Here is a 21128-nt window from a genome sequence, read left to right as displayed (position 1 = left end):
AAGGCAATTAGCAATCTCTACCAAATGCTAAAGACTCACTGAAGCAAAACTTGTGTGAATGTACAAAGGAATATACAAGAATGAGCGTCATTTCACTGCTTGGAAGAATGCAATACTGGGAGCCTATTGTCAACCAAGAGAAAAATGACTAATAACCTGGGAATATACGTGCTATAGAACAGCATGAAATCTTCATCAAAGGACATAACAAACATCCATATGTTTCATTTTAAGTATGCTCCAAGACGTATTTAGTGGATAAAAAAGAATTCAAAGTCAGTTAATATAGGACTGTCCCATTCATAGAAGGATAGAAACACTTAATAGTTCCCACTAAGCAAGAGAAGGAGTTTGGGGGAGGGGGAGGAAATCATGAAGGGAGATTTTTAATGTATTTGTTTTTCAAATTTTTTTTACAACAAAAACATGTTCCTGTATCACCTCTTAACGAAAGGAAAAGGAAGTGGAAGAAAATAAGAAACAAATTCCAAAAATAAGCATAATTAAAAATGCAGCAAATCCTCACTTATTTTTAGGAACTGGGAGGGTTTTACTTAGGGGCATTGTTTTAAAAATGTGTTTTCCTCCTGATCTATCAAGAGCAGTCTCTTCTAAACTAAGATGTAAGCATTAATAAATAAAATGTGAGCATATCAATAAACAGTTTAATCCATGGAAAGTCAGTTCTATATAAAAATGTATCATTGTCAGAAAGAGAATTTTTACCTACAGGAATGATTGGTGAAATATTTACCTATAAATCTGAGGAGAGCAAAGGAACGTACAACTTTGAAAATCTTATGTTCTGTTGGAATATTATGGTTGCCTTTTAAGTTTCCTTTCTTTCATTTTGGTTTTTATTGCTAAATGGTGTTTATCCAATAACTACCCTAAAAAAGTGGCCCAGCCCAGAATTCTCATTTCCTTAAGACCATTTGAAGAAATCCCACAAACTAGGGGATATATATATACATATATATATTTTAAATTTTAAGTAGATAAATAAAATCTTTTAAAAAAAAGTAAAAAGAAATCCCAGAAACTAAGGAGTCACTTCAAGTACAATAAGAAATATCTAGATCATTCAGAATTACGAAGTCTGAATCAGTAAAACCTGGATTAATATTGTTTCACTATACTTTGCATCATAATTCCTAATTAAAGATTTGATTTTAAGTCATTGTTCTCAGGATAGAAGCAAGCTGTCTGCTCATTATATATTCATTGGTGGTTTTCACATTCTAATATCTAGATTCAGCATCAGAAGCAGGTACAGTTCTCTGGGTACACTTAACATTCTAGTTTGGAAAATTTGTTTGCATAACTGGATAAGCCGCTGCCAGATAATGTTCTGGCATCTTCTGCACTCCAGGGTAAATACATATCCTACAGTATTTCCATTATGTAAGCCCCAAGCCCAGTCTATAATAAAAGTAAATGCAATAAATTGATATAACACATTCAACTGGTTGACTACGTTGATAATTCCCCCCGACTGTGTACTCTCACTGAAAAGCAGAACCAACCAAATGAATGCTAGGTCAGGGATACGAAAGGTCAGCACTGGAAAAAGAAACCAGTATCAAATGCCGCTTCCTAGAATAGTCGTGAACTTTGCAGCATATTGGAATCGCCTCGGGGAGATTTAAAACCTCCCAGGGCCCAGGAGCCACCCCATCCCGATTACATCAGACTCGCTGTGCGCGGGACATGCGCATCAGTGGTGTTTAGAACAGCCCGAGTGATCCAATCAGCAGCTAAGCCTGAGAACCGGAGTCCTAAAGAACATTAAAGGCTTTCAAATCGGAACAGCCAGAGAAGGGAGCACAGCATCACTTTGGATTCACAGGGCAGTTGGTGGTTTGTTTAAAAGAACACACACACACACACACAAGATTTAGTGTACTAAATGAAGGACCACACTCCTCTTAAGATTTGGACACCTGTGCCTTTCACTGGGAATGAAATAATTAGAAGTTAGAACACCTGTGTGTGTTTTCCTCGCCTCGAATGAGATCAAGGTTCAATTATTGAGAGACCAGAGTCCAAAGACTCCAAAGATGCCAGGGAGCAGCTTAAGCAGGTGGTTTACCGTTTCTTTTTTTCTACTCGTGCTCTGTGCCTTCTAGGGCAGCCGCTGAACAAGGTTTTCACGTTATGGAATCTATATCTGCGGCTTCTTTTTTTAATTAAAGATCGTTTATTTATGTGACAGAGAGAGGCACGGTGAGACAGGGAACACGAGCAGGGGGAGTGGGAGAGGGAGAAGCAGCTTCCCGCGGAGCAGGGCGCCCGATGCGGGGCTCGATCCCAGGATCCCGGGATCATGACCTGAGCCGAAGGCAGACGCTTAACGACTGAGCCACCCAGGTGCCCCTCTGCTTGCTGCTGCTTCTTTTTTTTTTTAAAAAAAATAGACATAGAAGGCCTTCTGGCCACCGGAGATGTTTAAATATGTGCCATGAGAACAGATTCAGTCATTTTTTTTCAGACCACGAGGTTTTCAGGAGTTCACTGGCTGTTAAGTGTCCCTTTAGGCATAGAAACCACTGGTTTTGGTGTTTTGTTTCTGTTTTTTTGTGTGTGTGGAGAAGCTGCAGAGGGGAGTGAGGAACTAGGCATCAGCCTAGAAATGCACGCTCCCGCCTGAATCTCTGGGAGGGAAGTTCTTTTTTGTCAAGATAGGGGCTACCCCTGCCTTTCCCAGAAGCAGACGGGAGCACCTCCCTTCCGCAGAGGCCAGGAGAGCGACTCCCAGAACCCTTCTGTTCTCACTGCCCACTCTGACTGGCTACAACCTGACTTGGCTTGAGGCGTGATCAAGAAACGTTTCAATGGGGTGGGGATAAACTCCTAGAAGGGAAAAGTCAGGACTCAGGAAGGGAGGGTGAGGTCAGGCCTAGCCGGCCAGGGTCTTCGACCCCTCTCCTTCTGCCCTGCTGGTCTCAGACCTGGAATCCCGAGAACCAGACTCTGGTCTTCTAGATGTTTCCCCGCCTCCCCGCAGGGATTTCGGTAAGTCGTCGTCCGCCCGCGGGCTGTTCTCCCGGTCTGTGAACGTGGGTCGGGCCACGGGAGCTCAGCTCTTGAACCGACTGGCTGGGGTTTGGGCTGGAGGAGTGGAAAGTGAGCAGGGCACTCTTTGTTAGCAGTTATGAAATAAGCAGTCTGTGGACAGTTTTTCTGAACTAGCTCTTCGCAGTGCTCAGGGGTGGCGTTAGATACTGCGTGGGGTTACGGCCTAGCTTTTTCCTTCTGCCTCCGATTGAGCCTGAATGAAAGCGTCCACCTGTTTCTCGTTTTCTCCAGCTTGTCTTGGGCTTGGTGCCTTGTACCAGGGGTAATTTGTCGGCGTCCAGATCTTACTATGAACTCTTGGAATCAGTATAAAACTTGGGTGTTAGGAATACCTTGTGTAGTTTAAGGACTCTTTGTTGGGGTTGGGCCTCTGGCCTGAAGGTGAGTTTGGAGTTCCTGTCTTAAAAGTCGGCTGAAAGTGACTGAGGCCTGAGTGTTGAGGCTTGTCTAAAACAAATGTTTTAAAACTACATTTGGTGAAGCTTGCTATTAGCAGACACCTACAGACTATAGTTGCTTTGGTTTGGTCTAAGAAACTCAGTGATAGGAGGTTAATCCGGCTTAATCTAGTTGAGAAAAGCAGCTTGCCATCATCCAAGACACAAGACAATCAATCAGTGGCCACCATAAGTATAAATTCTGAAGCCTCAAGCTGACGCGAGTCTTTCCTTCCCACGGGCTCCTTCCCCATTTTATTTTTCTAATTGAGGTATATATGGCATAATATTGCTTTCAGGTGCCCAACATCATGATTATTTGTCTAGATTACAAAGTGGTCATGATAGGTCTTGTTTGCATCCATCACCATATATCGTTACCCTATATCGTTTTTATTCTCATGATGAGAATGTTTAAGAACTACTTTCTTAGCAACTTCAAATATTAACTACAGTCACACACTCCCCCAGAACCACCAACCTGTTCCCAGAATCCATGAGGGCTTTTTTTGTTGTTGTTGTTGTTGCTTTTTAAGATTCCACATATAAGTGAGATCATCTGGTAGTTGTCTTTTGCTGACTTATTTCACTTGGCATAATGCCCTCGAGGTTTATTCAAATTTCCACAAATGGTAAGGCTTCATCTTTTTTTATGGCTGAATAATATTCTGTAATGTGTATGTGTATTTTCTTTATCTGCTCAACCACTGATGGACACTTAGCTTTCTTCCATAGCTTGGCTTATTATAAATCTGTTATGAACACCGAGTACATATTTTTGAATCAGTGTTTTCATTTTCTTTGGATAAATCTCCATTAGTGGAATTGCTGGATCAAATGGTAATTCTATTTTTAATTTTTTGAGGAACCTCCAATACTATTTCCCAGAGTGGCTGCACCAGTTTGCATTCCCACTAACAGTCCACGAGGCTTCCTTTTTGTCCATATCCTCATCAACACTTGTTTCTTGTCTTCTGATAATAGCCACTCTGACAGGTGTGAGATGGAATCTCATTATGGTTTTGAATTGCATTTCTCTGATGAGTGATGTTGAACACCTTTTCCCAGAGCAGTCTCTTGCGATCCTTTCTATTTCTGTGGTCTTAGTTGTAATGTTGCCTCTTTAATTTCTCATTTTGAGTCCTCTTTGTTTCTTAGTCTAACTACAGGTTTGCCAATTTTGTTTATCTTTAAACCAAAACAGCTCTTAATGTCATTTTTTTTTTCCTATTGTCCTTTTTAAGTTTCTATGGTTTAGAAACCACTAATTTATGAATTCTATGCTCTGGGAAGAAAATTTTGTGAAGTCAGCATACAGCACTATTAATAACAGCCTCAGTGTGTGCATTCCCTCTCAGACCATAAATTTCTCCATTACAAAATCATTTAACTGGTACTTCACTAGACCTTTCTATGATGGTTCTCTTCAGCTAATAAATCATGATCGTGTTAAATTCATTTTAAACCCTGCCTTTCAACTAAGAGTTACAATTCATCCTGCTCAATTCAGCTATGTTTTGGGGGATTAGAGATGGGAGGGATTAAAAATATCCATATATTATTCTTCCTCTTTTTCCACTTTCCCATTCAGTGGTCAACTTACTATCAAAATTTCTATTGGAATTAGTCTCCGTCTCAGGTCTTGACACACAAGTTATGAAAGACCCCCAACTTAAGAAGTGCCCTAAGCATCCCCCTCACTGGGCTTTCCAGGCAAGCCCAGGAAAGGTTAGGTCTAAATCCCAGTTTCAGAGTCAACAAGGTATTCCACAAATCAATTTCAAGATTAAGGTGTGAGGGGGCGCCTGGGTGGCTGAGTCATTAAGCGTCTGCCTTCGGCTCAGGTCGTGATCCCAGGGTCTTGGGATCGAGCCCCACATCGGGCTCCCTGCTCGGCGGGAAGCCTGCTTCTCCCTCTCCCACTCCCCCTGCTTGTGTTCCTGCTCTCGCGGTCTCTCGCTGTCAAATAAATAAATCTTAAAAAAAAAAAAAAAGATCAAGGTGTGAACATCAATACTTCTGCCACTTTGCCTGAAGTAGAAGCTAATGGTGGTGGCTCCCAAGCTTGGTCCCATCTGAACTTTGGTGATTCTAAAGCTGACACCCTCGACTGACCAGTCATAATCCCTGGGGATGAGTCACGGGCATCTGTAGTTCTTGAAGCTCCTCAGGGGATCCCACTGTGAAGACAAAATTTGGGAACCACTCATTAATGGCATCCACAGAACTGAAGTTAGTTGGGGCTCTAGCCTGAGTTTCAATCTGGGTGTTGAAAATATCACTCCACCTCCCTTCTGGAAAGGGATATTCTCTAATAATGACAACTCCTGTGGAACAAGGGAGGCCAAGAGAGTTCTCTGTGGTTCCTTTATCTCAATGCAAACTACAACTGAAAGTAAAATTTCTTTTTATGAAAGTCTGGAAAAGTCAAGTCATCCATCAAGGTCTTAAAGCCTTTCAGTCATTATATAGGACAAATAGCAAAAAGCATGAGATTATTTTACAACAGAAGAAATTCTTAATATATATTTTAATGCTTTATGATTATTCCTGTCTTTGATTTAAATTAGTATTTGTGTAGTTATCAAACTACCAATAACATAAATCATGAAGTAATTTTTGTCTAAATTTTATTTAATGAGTTAATTTTATTACCTAATTCTTTGTAATTAGGTAACTAATAAAACAATGCATTTAAATAGTCCTGTTATACAAAAAAATCATGTAATTCCTGAACCTTTTGGTATATTTATGTATATTATGAATAATGGCCTATCCATTCAAGGGAAAAATTCAAGGGGACTTGACTGACTCATTCAGCAAGTACTTAGCAAATAGTATACCACAAGCCCGGAACTGAGTGCTGTGGGTAGGAAGATGAACAAGATTTCTGTACTCATGAAGCTCACAGTTGACTGGGGAAGACATCTGTTTAGTAAGCATCAAAAGAGTTTATTAGCATTGGAATAAGAGCTGTGAAATAGAACTCGGGAGAGCACATGACCCGTCTGACTCGGTGGTACTAAATGATGGCTCTGGGAAGACTTGCCTTGAGAAGCTGAGACTTCGAGACAGAAGTCGGTTTTAGGAGAGAATGGGGATGTCTCCCATGAAGGGTTTTGTCTCTGTTTCTATTTCTCTCATCCGAGTGTGAAATTCAGTAAAATGCATTTTCTCAAAGGAGTATCTGCAAATGTATAAAGTTTAACACCTGAAAAAAATTTAAAGTTAGTTTTTTCATCACCACTGACCTAACGTGGGCTTCAGGGCCATGGGCATCCAGATCCTCCTCATCTGTCTGGCCTTGCCCCCGTAGGATGTTGAGGACATCCGTTTATGTCTCAGCATCTTGTGTCCTTGCTGTGTTGGTATGCTGAGCATTTACATACACTGCTAGGATCGTTGAAAGAATCACCTGGAATGACTGATTCACCCACGCTCAAGTACTGGTGTGAGAGTATTGCACCGGTATTTTCTTCCCACATACCCGCTGTGTGGCTATTCTGTTGGGAGTAAAGCATTTTGATTAAAGGACATGTAGCAGCGGGTTCCAAAATTAGATGTGCGGTATCAATGGAAGAGCTTTGAAAAATCTAGGTGGATAGGCCCAGTCCTGGGAGATTTTGATTCAGTACATCTTGAAAGGCCCAGTTATCTGAATTTTTAAAGTTGCCCAGGTATTTCAGATGGTGAGCTGAGTGTAGGAACTACTTATCTAAGAAAGCTATAAAATTATCATCCTTGAGGTACCTGGGTGGCTAGTTAGTTGGGCATCTGCCTTCAGCTCAGGTCATGATCCCAGGGTCCTGGGATCGAGCCCCATATCTGGCTGTCTTCTCGGGGTGGGGGGCGTTCCTGCTTCTCTCTCCCTCTGCCCCTACACCTGCCTGTGCTCTCTCTCTTTCTCTCAAATAAATAAAACCTTTTTAAAAAATTAGCACCCCTTTTGAAATGTACTCAGGAGTATATACAGGACTAAAATTCAATGCCGTGACTTCTCAAACCTGCACCGACGTGGAAAATCCCTTTCTGATGGCATGACACACGTCACCATTCAATGTGACTACAGCATCCTCAATAAACAAGTGGACTGCAAGAGTTTCCACACAAGGACACACACACAACTCCCCCACCTTGGAGTCTCTGCCTGGTTTTAGCAGAATGACCACTTAGTGAGCCCTTACTTTGAGCCAGACACCTTCATAAGACCTAAAACCCGGTACAAATTCAACCCTGACCTCAGGGTCCACCTCCAGGTTGTGAGCCCAGCATCAGCTTTGCTCCAAGAAAAACATTCTCTTAAACGCTGAATTTCGGTATCTTCTGTGTGTGACTCTATTTTTAGCTCTTTTGGGTGAATCCATGATAGAATTATGCCAGAGTTTTTTCTCCTAGAATTTGAAACAATTCAGACCTCATTTGTTAACAAATAGCAAATGGTAACCATTAATGTAGCTGTCACTACCCACCGGCAGCATTTAAGGTTTGGAAGGCTGGACTTACAGGCGACAATAATCGGAATGCAAAAACATGCGTGACGCGCACACAGTACGCTTTATATACAGGCGACTCGGTAACTGGCCTTAAATGCAAGGATTTTGTTGTAATGTAGTTCGCAGTATATTGTGCAGAAAGCATCCTCTTGTATGAGGGAAATGGCATAAAAATCTGTGACTTAAAAGTCAACTTTCCTGGTAACGCACTCATTAAACTCTAATCAAGAAAGAGCAGATATTTTTCACTTTAGATTGCTTTATTTTCACAGTTTTATTAATCTCCTTTTTGGTCAACACCAGCACATTACATCTCAAATACATTTTTTAATGGAATTTCATAAAAAGATGTTTCTCAATTCAGAAACTTGAGGTGCTACATTTTCCCAAGTCCCCAGATAAATCTTTAGCCTGTTTTTAGTCTAACTGGTAAGTAACTAAAGGGCTGCCGAGGCTTTAGGTGGTTGACTAACCAGCCCTGTTAGTGGTGGTTAGGAGCCTGGACTTCGGAGCTGACTTCCCGGTTTCCAGTCCCGGCCCTGTCCCTTTGTAGCTCCATGACCTCCGGCAAACACCTCAAGCTTTCTTTGCCTTGGTTTCCCCAACCATAATATGGGAGCAATAAACACACCTACGTCAGGGGGCTGGGAGAACGGAAGGAAGAAACATATACGTGGAACTCAGACTAGTCCCCGCTACCCGACAGGTGTTCTGAAAGCTGTTGCTCTAGTCCCTGCCCTCCAGTTGTATTGCTTAGGCGGAAGGTGGTTTTATTTGCCAAGACCCCAGTCATGAAAAGGAAAGTAAAATCATTCCTGAATTCCTACTGCCTGTCAAGCTCAGCGGGGCATGCTTCCATGTTTTCATACAAACACTAACAAGGCGGATTCAGGTGCCCCCTACAATTCCATACCCTTACTGTGTATCAGGCCAATGGTAGGTTTCTGATGTGGCTCGAAAAGGGGGAGGATCTGGAAGGAGAACAAAGGGAAGGAAGGAGGAAAGGTAAAGCTTGAGGTGTGCGTTTAAGTAAAACAAACAAACAAAAAAAAACCCCTAAATCTCAAAGGCTTATCACAATGCAAGTTTATTTCTTGCTCCTAGAAGTGGCAGGTGGGGGTAGGGAGAATCTGAGGCCACTATTCAGAAACCCAGGCTGGGAGAGGCTCAGCCACCTAGTTGCAGGGCTGTCGTTATTCTCCTGGAGATCTGCAGGTGGGGGAGAAACCAGAGCAGGGTCTCTAGGCACACCCCCTCCCCCTGCCCTTGGCCAAAACCCACCATGTGACTGCACCCAACTGCAAGGGAGTCTGGGAGTTCGCCTAGGAGGAAGGAACTGGTTTGGCAAATAGCTAACCGCTTCGTCCACGCGGTCTAAATGGGCAGGTGGGCAGGACGCAGCTGCAAAAGATTAGATAATTAGAATTTAAAAAACCTGACGGAAAGAGTAAGGGAAAGTAAAGGGTTGCGGGAAACCAGGCGTAGGGTTCCTTAAGGCGAGAGTGGTGGTGGTAGGAGCGGCAAGGAGAAAGTTGTTGAATGCAGCGTTTAATGTAAGAAAATAATTGCCCTGTGTCTGAGTTTTGCCAAAAAAGGGAACTCGGTCTTAGAAAAGTGGAAGTTGTAGCTTTCTGTTTGTTTTCAAATTTTCTGCAATAGCCACGTGCGTGTGAGGACATAACAAGCTCCTGCTGTTCCTTGATCCAGAAGGGGAGACAGGTGATCAAACTGTGAAGTGTGCTGAGCTCCCTGGACAAAGAATGTCCATTGTCTTCCTCGTCTCTAGCTTGGTTTAAATGAGCTATACATCTCAGTCCCCCTTCCCGTGAGATTAGAAGCCACACTGTCTGGGAGTGTCAACTATATTGTCACAAGGTGGAAGGAGAGAGTTTTCTCAGCAACCAAGGTGTCGAAAGACCGTGTCCTGCTATGGCCATTTGTGTGTCATTAATGGACTGTATCCAACATTTCATCACGATACAGAGGAAGGGAAAAAAGTTTATCATCTATACTATGTAGTGCGGTTTTTCTTTCGCCTACTCCCTATTCCTTCTGGATAGTTTAAAAATACTTTTTAAGTATGTTTTGCTGTAATTTTACTGAAATTTGCACAGATATTCCTAATTTTCCTTCCTCGGTTCCTTCATTCAACAAATACTTGTCATAGGTCTTCCCTGTACCAGCTTTGGTTCTCCCAGTCTGTTCATTGAATGGGAAAGAATTTGGTCAGCAAAGGAAGGGCATTTTTCTTTTCTGTAGTTTTTGGGTAACTTCTAATCTGAATGGGCTACGTCAACATAACTGCTTAATGTGTACAACATTTCACAAGGAAAACGCAAGTGTCTGTCCTACCTTTAGAATTACTACTAATGGTAATCCCTGCCTGATTGTTGAGAAAAACGGGAAATAATAAAAAGAGATTAAATAGTTCTCAGAATTGCACCTTCCAGAGATGGTCCTCTACACTTAGCTCTCTGGTATCACAAGTCACTCAGATCATACTCTGTCTGTTCTATAATATGCTTTTTTATTCCCCCCTCAAATGTTCTAACAAGGGAGAATTGGGATAATTTCTCCAGGTAATTTTAATGAATGTAGAATATTTTAAGGACCGATTGTAAATCACCTAAACCATTCTCATGTGACATCGAATTCATTTTGAAGTTTCGCCAAAGTAATGTCACTGTGGACAGATTTTTGTATGCATCCATGATTCTGTCCTTTTTTGGTTTAAAGATTTTATTTATTTGACAGACACAGCGAAATCAGGAACACAAGCAGGGGGAGTGGGAGAGGGAGAAGCAGCCTCCCCACCGAGCAGGGAGCCCGATGCGGGCCTGGATCCCAGGACCCTGGGATCATGACCTGAGCCGAAGGCAGACACTTAATGACTGAGCCACCAAGGGGCTCCCATGATTCTGTTCTTTTTTTTTTTTTAAAGACTTTATTTATTTATTTGAGAGAGAGAGAGAATGAGAGATAGAGAGCATGAGAGGGAAGAGGGTCAGAGGGAGAAGCAGACTCCCTGCTGAGCAGGGAGCCCGATGTGGGGCTCGATCCCAGGACTCCAGGATCATGACCTGAGCCGAAGGCAGTCGCTGAACCAACTGAGCCACCCAGGCGCCCCCCCCCCCATGATTCTGTTCTTAAAAGGAATTTCTAAAGTTGATGCATCAGAGTTTTCATATTTTTAAAACACGTGCCAAATTTTCTTTCAGGAAGGTAATTCCAACTGCGGTTCCTACTAGCAATGTGTGTGAGAGGGCCCTGTTTTCTGCACCTGTGCTGACTATTTTATTATATTACGGGATTATAGTCGACACAATGTTATATTAGTTTTAGGTGGTACAACATTTATTCTATTACTATTCATTACTCAGTGCTCACCATGATAAATGTAGTCACCATACATCGTAATTACAATTTTACTGTATTCCCTGCGCTATACTTTTCATCTCCATGACTGACTTGTTTTGTAGCCGGAAGTTTGTCCCCCTTCATCCCCACCACCATTTCACCCATTTTACCCCCACCCCGGCCCCCCACCATCTCCCCTCTGGCAACAATCAATTTGTTCTCTGTATTTAAGAGTCTGGGTTTTTTTTGTTTGTTCATTTGTTTTGTTTTTTAGATTCCACATGTAAGTGAAATCATGTGGTATTTTGTCTTTCTCAGTCTGACTCATTTTGTGTAGCATCATACTCTTGAAGTCCATTCTTGCCACAAAGGGTAAGATTTTGTGCTTTTTGATGGCTCCGTGACCTTCCATTGTGCGAATATACTGCTTCTTTCTCCATTCATGTCTTGATTGACACTTGACTTGCTTCCATATCTGGCTATCGTAAATAAAGCTGCAGGACACACAGCGGGGCATGGATCTTGGATTTAGTGTTTTCATTTTCTTGGGGCAAATATTCAGAAGTTGAATTGTGGGATTGGATGGTGTTCTATTTTGAGCTTTTTGAGGACCTCCATACTGCCTTCCACAGTGGCCTCACCAGTTTGCATTCCCACCAACAGTGCACGAGGACTTCTGTTTTGCCACATTCTCACCAACACTAGTTATTTATTGTCTTTTTGATATTAGCCATTCTGACAGGTGTGAGGTGATACCTCCTTGTGGTTTTATTTGCATTTCCCCAATGATGAGTGATGTTGAGCAGCTTTTCATGTGTCTGTTGGCCATCTGGATGTCGTCTTTGGAAAAATATCTATTCAGGTCCTCTGTCCATTTTTAATTAGATTATTTGGGTTTGGGTTTTTTGTTTGTTTGTTTGATGTAACTTGTATAAGTTTCTCGTATATTTTGGATACTAACCTCTTGTTGGATATGGCACTTGCAAATATGTTCTCCCATTCAGTAGTTTGCCTTTTAGTTCTGTCGGTTTCCTTTGTTGTATAAAAGCCTTTTATTAGGTGTAGTCAAAACTAAGTATCATTGCCTGCGTTTAGTTTACATTTGAGTGTCCCAGATCATGAACTATTTAAATAGAAGTCTTTCTAAAAGTAATTTCCGCTCATGAGGATGATATTAGTGTGCAATATTGTGAAACATTTTAGGGAGCGATGGTGGCCAGCCATGTCTTCAGCTGATTTTACTTCTTACTACAGAATTTGCTTAATAGTTTATAATTGCAGTGGTTGCTTGCCACTGTACGTCCCATGTCATTTTACGTTCACTAATATCTAGAGACTGTCACGTTATTTTAATTATAACTTGTGGGCAAAAAAAAATCCATGATTTGTGAAAGCTGTTTATTAATTACATCAGTCAAGAAGAGAATTGTATGAAATGTACTTTTTTGAACTCCAACTCCACCTAATATGACCAAGTCTTGCTGGGAATGAAGTAATGTTCTTCTTATTTTATAACTTTTTTTTTTTTTGGCAAAAAACACCCCCAAACCCAAAAAGAAAACAAACAAACCCTCTGTCTTTTGAGGACAGACTAGTAATCTTTGGAGACAAATTGTGTCTCACACATCTTGCCTGCCACTCTCATCACCACCCAATGTGGTAACTGTTGCTGAAAATGAAGAGTTTTTTTTTTGTTTTGTTTTGTTTTGTTTTTTTCTGGGATAACAAAATAAAAAATCAGAAAAGTCTTCCTCTGTGATACACTATAATTGCAGTGAATTATTGGCCCTTGACATGGTTGCATTTTTATTTTCATAGCTTCACAATTTGGCTCATGTTGCTTCTTCTGTCTCCAGTATCCATCTTTTTCTACTTTGTGAACTCCTTCTCATCCTTCAGAACTAGTACGTGGTAGACTTGGCAGTGGTACCTGCTCCTACACGCTCCTCCTTGCAGAACTCCCAGTGTTCCTGTCCCAGGTGGACTGGATGTAGTTGGCATTGTTAGGTTTTAAGATCACCATAGCCAAGGGGCGCCTAGGGGGCTCAGTCGGTGAAGCGTCTACCTTCGGCTCAGGTCATCATCCTGGGATGTCCCTGGGATGGAGTCCCACATGCACACTATAAATAAATAAAATAAAATAAAAATTAGGGTAGCTGAGCTAGACAACTGGACCAGAGGTGGACCCCTGATAAAAGCTAAGCCAGTCAGAACCTTGCGCAGGAATCGGTCTCAGAGTCTGAGAGATGAAGCTGTTTGCTGGACTGAGCCGAGCTGAAAGATGTCATGCACGATGAGGATGGAAGTCCTATCCCCGTGACCAGCCATAGGCATGGGCAAATTACAGCAGAGCGGAAATCATTAGCAAGCTAATGAAGCCAGTCTGCAAAATGGTTTCCATGCTGATTTTTCTATTTTTCTTTTTTTAATGACTTATCATTCCAACCCATGTCTCCTTTTTACCTTCTCTGGTTTAAATGGTTTCTCTTCTTTGAAATAAAAGGACCTTGAGAAGATGGTTGATAGACCACTGTGTTCCTGAAGCTTTTTATGAGCACCTGCAGGCTAATTACCTCTAAATCTGTTTCAGGTACGAATATATCTATATAAATTTCAGGTATTACTATATATAATATATATAATATAGTACCCTACAATAAAATGTATAGGTTTTATTGTCTAGTAGTAAAGACCTAAAATTGAGTGCTTACCATGAGCTAGACGTAATGCTAAATATTCTTACAATGCATGCATTTTTCCTTACACCTACACTCTAAAGCTGGAATTCCCTCTGTATTATCAGGGAGGTGATAGATCGCCTTTGTCCAACAACGTGCAGCTGGAAACCAAGGGAGCCATGATTCTGTTCAGTTTTATGCGACTCCAGAGGCTGTGTTTCTAAGCACTGTCCTGAACCACTTCTTAGCCCTAATTGTTTGCTGTCTCCCTTGCTAACCAGTTAGCTCCTGGAGGCTAGAGAAAGTGTTGTGTACGTCCCTTAAAATGCCGGCATAGTGCCCAGCAAGCAAAGCAGGCTCAATGCACGTTTATTGAGTTAAGATTATCATTACCTGTATTGTAATCACACATTTTTGATATAATTGACTACTTCTAAGCAGTTACATTAGGACAAACTTAAAGGCCCATGCGTACAACCATTTGCACAGACATCAGATGCCTAAATTAGATACACTTATTTTCTGCTCTTGCAGTATAGAGATAAATAATGCATTTATTTTCTATTTTGGTACTACACTCTGATTTAGTCTTTTCAAACTAATGAAAATTGTAATCCGGAACTCAGTGGAACACATAAGCCAAACGGTAACGCTATCCATTTCTCTCTCAAACTCTTTTAAGGGGCTCAGTCTGTGAAGCGTCTGCCTTCGGCTCAGGTCATGATCTCAGGGTCCTGGGATCGAGCCCCACATCGGGCTCCCTGCTCAGCGGGGGGTCTGCTTCTCCCTCTCCCTCAGCCTACCACTCCCCCTGCTGTGCTCACTCTCTCTCAAATAAGTGTTTAAAAAAAAAAAGTTATTTACAAAAGTTGGTAGCATGATAAAGTTAGATAATATAGCTAGTTTAAAAGTGAAGGAAAAGTTAATGATTAAACCTATAATTTTCATAAGTGGCACTGACTGCTAATTTGATGGTGTAATTAGAAATACTGAATCTTGGGGCCTCCGGCTGGCTCAGTTGAGTATGCGACTCTTGATCTCGGGGTCGTGAGTTTGAGCCCCATGTTGGGTGTAGAGATTACTTAAATACATAAAAAAAACCTTAAAATACTGAAACTAATAAAATTTGTAATTGCATAATTACATTACTAATCCCATGGTTTAATTAGTGCAATTTGATTTACCATGGGAAAAATCCATAGAGGGGTTTGATCTGCTGAATTATGAATAACCCTATTGAGGCTGCATATTTGTGGTTTTTCTTTTAAACAATACATCCCCATTCTCACTCCTATCACTAGAGTTCGGGTTAAACAAAACGTGAAAATTAAACTCTTACAGTAAACCAAGAAAAAAAAAAAAGGATGAGGAAAAGACTTGCTTGGAATTTTATTTAATAATTATTTTAAATTCAAAGGAATTAGAGCAACTCTACCTTTCACTGAATGCCAGAGATTACTGTCAGATCGTTAGGATAAACCTGTATTTCCCTCTTCCTCCTTTGATACAACTTAGAGTTTAATCACGACTAGATCGGTGATAAGCACGCATCCACATTTTGCCCAAGCCACCCCTTATGAGTAGCTACAGAAAGCAGGCTTTATTTCAGATTTCGCCTCAAAAATTAGTCATTACTTTTTTTTTAAGATTTTATTTACTTGACAGAGACACAGCAGGAGAGGGAACACAAGCAGGGGCAGAGGCAGAGGGAGAAGCAGGCTTCTGCTGAGCAGGGAGCCCGATGCGGGGCTCGATCCCAGGACCCTGGGACCATGACCTGAGCTGAAGGCAGATGCTTAATGACTGAGCCACCCAGGCGCCCCAGTCATTACTTTTTTTAAAGATTTAATTTTTTGAGAGACAGCACAAGCAGGGGGAGCAGCAGACAGAGGGGGAGGGAGAAGCAGACTCCCCACTGAGCCGGGAGCCTGAAATGGGACTTGATCCCAGGACCCTGAGATCATGACCTGAGCTGAAGTCAGACACCTCACTGACTGAGCTACTCAGGTGCCCCGAAATTAGTCATTGTCTCCTACCAACTATACCAGCACAAGGACACAAAATTCTATGCTTGCGGCATAATATGTTAAAGCAAAAACACTGGAAATAATTAAAATGTCTCCATGATGACTCCAAATAAATTATGGTATAGCCATCTCAACATCCTACACACTGATGGCAGCCATTAAGGGAACGAGGCACCTCTCTATGTCTACAGAGAATGATCTGCAAGACCCAAAAAGAGCAAGATGCGAGGACACGCGTAGAGTATGCGTCCCTTTGATAAAATAGCCTCTGAATGCATTCCCAAGTTCATGTATTTTCCGTTCAAATTGTTTGAAAGTAAAATCATAAACGCACTGAAGTGCCACCATCTAAAAGGTTCAAGATCTTTAAATGATCCTCTTTTGAATTTGTATTGTATCCGCCTTACTAGCTAATGAAGTATCTACAGTTTTCTTGATATTCTTACACCTTTATAAATGTGCAGAGCTTCTTTTGGGTGGAAATCCCTTCCTAACTCCTGCCTCGATGGGAAGAAGTGTCCCTGCCTGGTTGGTTTCTTACTCTCCCACCCCTGTCACAAGACGGGGAGCATCAAGGAAGGAACATGGTTGAAGTGGGCAGAGACGGAGGATCTCTGGCCGCGGCGGCTGACTCCTGGAGAGAGGAAAGGATCTCCTAACCGAGGCCTTTTAAATGATTGCTTCTTTCCCCCGCTTAAAACAGAGGCCCTTCTTTCTTTTTGAAGAAAGGGTTTCCTGTTTCCCCTCCTCTATTGTGCTTTATTGGAGATGGCAGGCCTTCGAATTGGCAAGTCAGCGAACAGGCACATGTAGAAAAATAAAGTTTCTCCTCTCTTTCAGGAGGCTGAAACTTGCAGACAACAGCGAACAGAACAACAGACATCCTGCCAGCTGCCTTGTTAGGGAAGAACCAACCAAACCTTGTGTCTCCTTGGCTGAGCCCCTTGAAATTGAACCACTTCCCGGAAGACAAAAACATTCCCGGACATCTGTGTTATTGAAGGAAACTTTGTGGACAGTTGATCAGTCCTTGTCCTCTGGAGTGCCTTAAACCCAGCATTAAACCCAGTGATTTTTTTTGATACCGACTTTTAGAATATGACAGAGTAAGTGAAATTGGGACTGCATGCTTCCCTCTTCCCTGGTCTCGGATTTGCTGATGCCAAAGCTGGCAAGTGAAGATGCAAAGCCACTTTAGATCTTGTTTCTGGTTTTTGTTTTGTTTTGTTTTTTTAATAACAATTTATCTCTACACTCTTTCTAATCAACAGATTTAAGGAAAATAAAAAGGGAAATATTCACCTTACCTAGTAAGGGAAGGAAATAAAGGTATGAGAGAAGATTTGCAGTTTTTATATAATTCTCTTAAAATCAAAGTAATTAGAACAAGTCTTCCTGGCATGAAATAGTAAAGATACTTCAAACCGAATAATTTGGTACAAAATCTGCATGTGTTTCTCAACTGTATTTACACACACACACACACCCTTTCTGCTAACCATCCAGTACTTTGCTCTGGTATTTTGTGGGAAACTTTATTGCTCAAGAGTTATTAACCATTTGGGTAGATATTAATTTATTTGAAGCTGTTTTTGAAAGTAGTAATGTAAGATTCAGTCTCATGATTGCACCATGATTGTGAGTTTGTCAGCGGAGAACACATGTCTTAAAATTACTCTAGAATTGACCAACACTGTCTTAAATTTAGACAGTATCTTCCTCTGATCATCTTAAAACAGGTCACCTTTCTGTCCCTTTAGAACACATATACACACACACACCCCTCTGAGAGCACAATGCCAAAATTTATCTATACTTGTAACATTGTGTAGTATTAAATGTTAAATTTTATTTCAAGGACTATCACAGCCTAGAGATAAATGTAACCTAAGCACTGAGATAGTACATTTCAGAAAATAAGCTAGCATTTCCATGATCAAGTTTAGATACCTATTATTTGTCATTCCAAAAGCTCCTTGCGTTCTAGGGTCTAGAATTAAAAGGGAAGGGTTTAAGCATTTAAGAAGTATAAGCTGAAATTATTTATTTCAATTCAATATAGAATATTAGAGTCAAGATAATAATCAATGTGTACAAAAATTTACATAGCAAGAGAAACAATAGACAATGCAGCACCTTTAGAAAAATAATTAAGTTTTGTTGCATTTACAGGTAAGTGCCACACTGAGAATTTACAACACAGTAATTTACTGCAATCAATGATAGGGGAGTTCCATAAAGAAACAAAGCTCTTAACACTCCAGATTTTCAGAAGGTATTATTGGAATGCTTAATCATAACCACAGAATTTGTACATCCTTTAGGATTGAGCTGATAGAAGTCACACACAGTTTTCATAGCATCTACTATAGCAAAGGAGTCCACGGTGTTCGGACGGCTGGCTTAGTGCCTCTGACAGGTGTGGAGTCTGGAAGAGTTGCTGGCTTGATGGTGATCTCTCTGTATCCGGCAAGACAGACCCTCTCCACAGTAACAGCGCTGGAATATCTCCAGCCCGTGGGAGCCTTTTCTCCTGTGCTTGGTGCACACTTGACCTTCTTTGAGGACAGGTTTACAGATCTTGGACCAGAAGTGTCTAGCACAACACAGCCCTGTGGCACAGTCTGATGATCGGAGACAGACCGAGCCTTCTTGCCCTGGAAAGGAGGGGACCATAGGGAAAGTACATGGTTACTGCCAGGTCTGCATCATTTCATGAAGAAAATCCCAAAGACACTCCCGACGTGCTAACAGAGAACGAATGGTAAGGTCCTTTACCTTTGGTATGATACAGTTTTGAAGACAGCGTGGTTCTTCTGGAATACCCATCCACGGTGCTGTGATCGTTACCAACACTTTCGAGAATGGTTTCTTCGATTTCCCCTCGATGGAAAGGATTGTGATCAGAAGGCATACATATCCCTAAGGAAGCAGGAGACAGTAGTAACACATTACAGCTGGGAGTTAACCACCAAGAGCCTTGCCCATGGCAGTCTGTTATGCCTGCACCGCCTTGAGATGCTTCGTTGTGGTGACATTATTTTAAACACAAGCCAAACTTCCTCCCTAGTGTCAATGCAAAACTCCCCAGATGGACAGAAGCATCAATCCGTGCACTGTGCAGTCATATGCAACATCCCCAATATAGCTATTTAAAATACTTTCCTACCAACTGTGGTAGTGGCAGTGAGATTTCTGCCCATGTTAATATCACCCTTGGGGTAAGAAATAAAAGTAGTCACTTAAATTTTTTAAAAATAACTTCTCTGCCCTCGGTGCTATATGGGTACTGGCAGACCAAGTTAAGCAAATGCAACACCAGCTGCCTGGAAGATTACAATCTCACCCACCGGTTACTTCACTGTATAATTTCTATATTACAGAGATTGAGTTAGTTCAGCCCCAAGTATTACTGGGTCCTAAAGAGGGTCGCCAGCCTCAAGCTTATTTCTGGAGACTTTTTTGGCTGTCTGAGCCTACCTCTTTGAGACATTAAATTTTAGTGGATCTGTGGTCCAGGGCGGAGGACTTATTTTAAGGTAGCAGGAGGTTGGGGGCAGGGGGATGGATTCAGACGGCAGGATGCGTATCAAGATCCCCCTTAAGGGTGGCCAGCACCGATAGCTAAATCACTGTCTTCTGGCTGACATCAGTTTTAACAGGGACCAGGAGAGGGAGGCCAGCGTGGTAGAGCCCTGGGAGACACTGTAAGAGAAACACAGGGCAGCTAAGGCCAGGGCTGGTTTCCTTGGGCTCTCTGTATACTTGGTTTCACCTTCCTCCCCATCTTTCTCAATTGATGTCAAGGTACTCTCGACACATGTTCAGGGAAGGGTTCACTCTGTGGCAAGCAGTCCTGTTAAGCGGGCCAGGGGCACGGAGGAAGAGGAGGCGCTCCACGACCTCCGAGATCAAGCACTCCAAAGATTTTGGGGGAACCCTGCAGGCTGAGCACCCGTTCGCAGGTGGCGCCACTGGGTTCCCAAAGCCGGGAGCATTCTCCTCCCATCCGTAGGAGGCCAAATGCGGGACGGTCCGAGTCCGAAAGGGAGCTACCGGACTCACCATTTTTGCAGTAATTCCCGGGGCAGCACATAGCGTGACGCATGCAGCGTTTTCGGCGCTTCCTGCAGGCCAAGCAGATTTGCGCGCCCGCGCCCCCTGCGCGGGTGGGGCTGGCGCAGTACTCCTCCGTGCTGCACTCCTCGTCCTCGGCGCACGGGTACGGCTGCGGGGAGGGGCCAGGCAAGGGCGTGAGGCACCTGCGCCTCCAGGGCCCCAAGCTCCGGGACCCCGACGCTCGTCACCGGCCCTCTGCGCGCACCTCTCCGAAGCTGGTGTGCCCAGGGCTCCCAGACGCAAACTTCCCGACTGAGCCCCGCACTGCACACACTCAACACGTTCTCCATGCTCTTCCCCACTTGAGCCCCCCCCCCTTTCGGGGTCTCCGCGTCCCGGGTTCCCCGAGACCCTGCTCACCTGGTAGTTGTCAATGGTCTGGTACTTGTTCCCGCCCTCGTACGGGATCCCGGGAGCCGCGCTGACCGCGGAGCCCGGGTGCCCGGCAGCGCCGCCCAGCGCCGGGGGCAGGTTCTTGATGGCGTTGGAATTGACGAGAACCGAGTTCAAGGTGGCGCTCACTCCGACCTGGAGGTGACCACAGAGGGCCGCCGCTAGCAGGGCGGCCAAGACCGGGGCGGCTCCCACTGCGCCCGGGGCCGGCATCGCAGACGCTGTCCGGGGAAGGCTCCGAGCGAAGGCAGGAATGTCTCTCTGCAAGGTTGGCCCCTGGAAGCCGCGCCGGCACGGCTGCAGTCGGGGCTCCGAGCGCCTCCCGCGCTCCCTGAGTCTCGACTGCGGGCGCAAGTCTGCGCCGCCACCGCTGCGGCGGCCGCCTTTATACCACGGGCTCCGAGCATCCCGGCCCCTCGGGGGAGACAACAAAGCAGGGATGGGATTTCAAAGCGCTGGGAGGGGCTGGAGGGTGTGTGTGTGTGTGTGTGTGTGTGTGTGTGTGTGTGTGTGTGTACACGAGGTGGGGGGGGGGCTTGGCCCTCC

At 43.2% G+C, this 21128-nt stretch overlaps 1 protein-coding gene across 1 annotated transcript; it reads right to left on the bottom strand.

Annotated features, from left to right (window-relative positions):
• Nucleotides 1-18167: 18167 nt before the first annotated feature.
• Nucleotides 18168-20917, bottom strand: DKK1 (dickkopf Wnt signaling pathway inhibitor 1). The gene is made up of 4 exons (XM_028104632.2): nt 20550-20917; nt 20136-20298; nt 18849-18992; nt 18168-18727 (listed from the first exon to the last, which is right to left on the bottom strand). The coding sequence occupies exons 1-4, from the start codon at nt 20793-20795 to the stop codon at nt 18474-18476; spliced, it is 807 nt and encodes a 268-aa protein (XP_027960433.1). The 5' UTR covers nt 20796-20917; the 3' UTR covers nt 18168-18473.
• Between the last annotated feature and the right edge of the window lie 211 nt (nt 20918-21128).

This window comes from Eumetopias jubatus, unplaced genomic scaffold (assembly GCF_037043125.1).
Source record: "Eumetopias jubatus isolate StellerSeaLion01/CBP00866 unplaced genomic scaffold, mEumJub1_p1.0 scaffold_17, whole genome shotgun sequence".
Taxonomy (NCBI): Eukaryota; Metazoa; Chordata; class Mammalia; order Carnivora; family Otariidae; genus Eumetopias; species Eumetopias jubatus.
Note: the sequence above shows the minus strand (reverse complement) of the source record. Positions and strands in the feature narration are given on the sequence as shown.

Bases quoted from the DNA above. Each gene is read 5' to 3' on its own strand.
- DKK1 (XM_028104632.2), bottom strand. From the start codon at position 20,795: ATGCCGGCCCCGGGCGCAGTGGGAGCCGCCCCGGTCTTGGCCGCCCTG. The intron at 20,299-20,549 runs GTGAGCAGGGTC...CCCTCCCCGCAG, and splicing joins AGACCATTGACAACTACCAG to CCGTACCCGTGCGCCGAGGA. The intron at 18,993-20,135 runs GTGAGTCCGGTA...CTGCTTCCTTAG, and splicing joins CGGGAATTACTGCAAAAATG to GGATATGTATGCCTTCTGAT.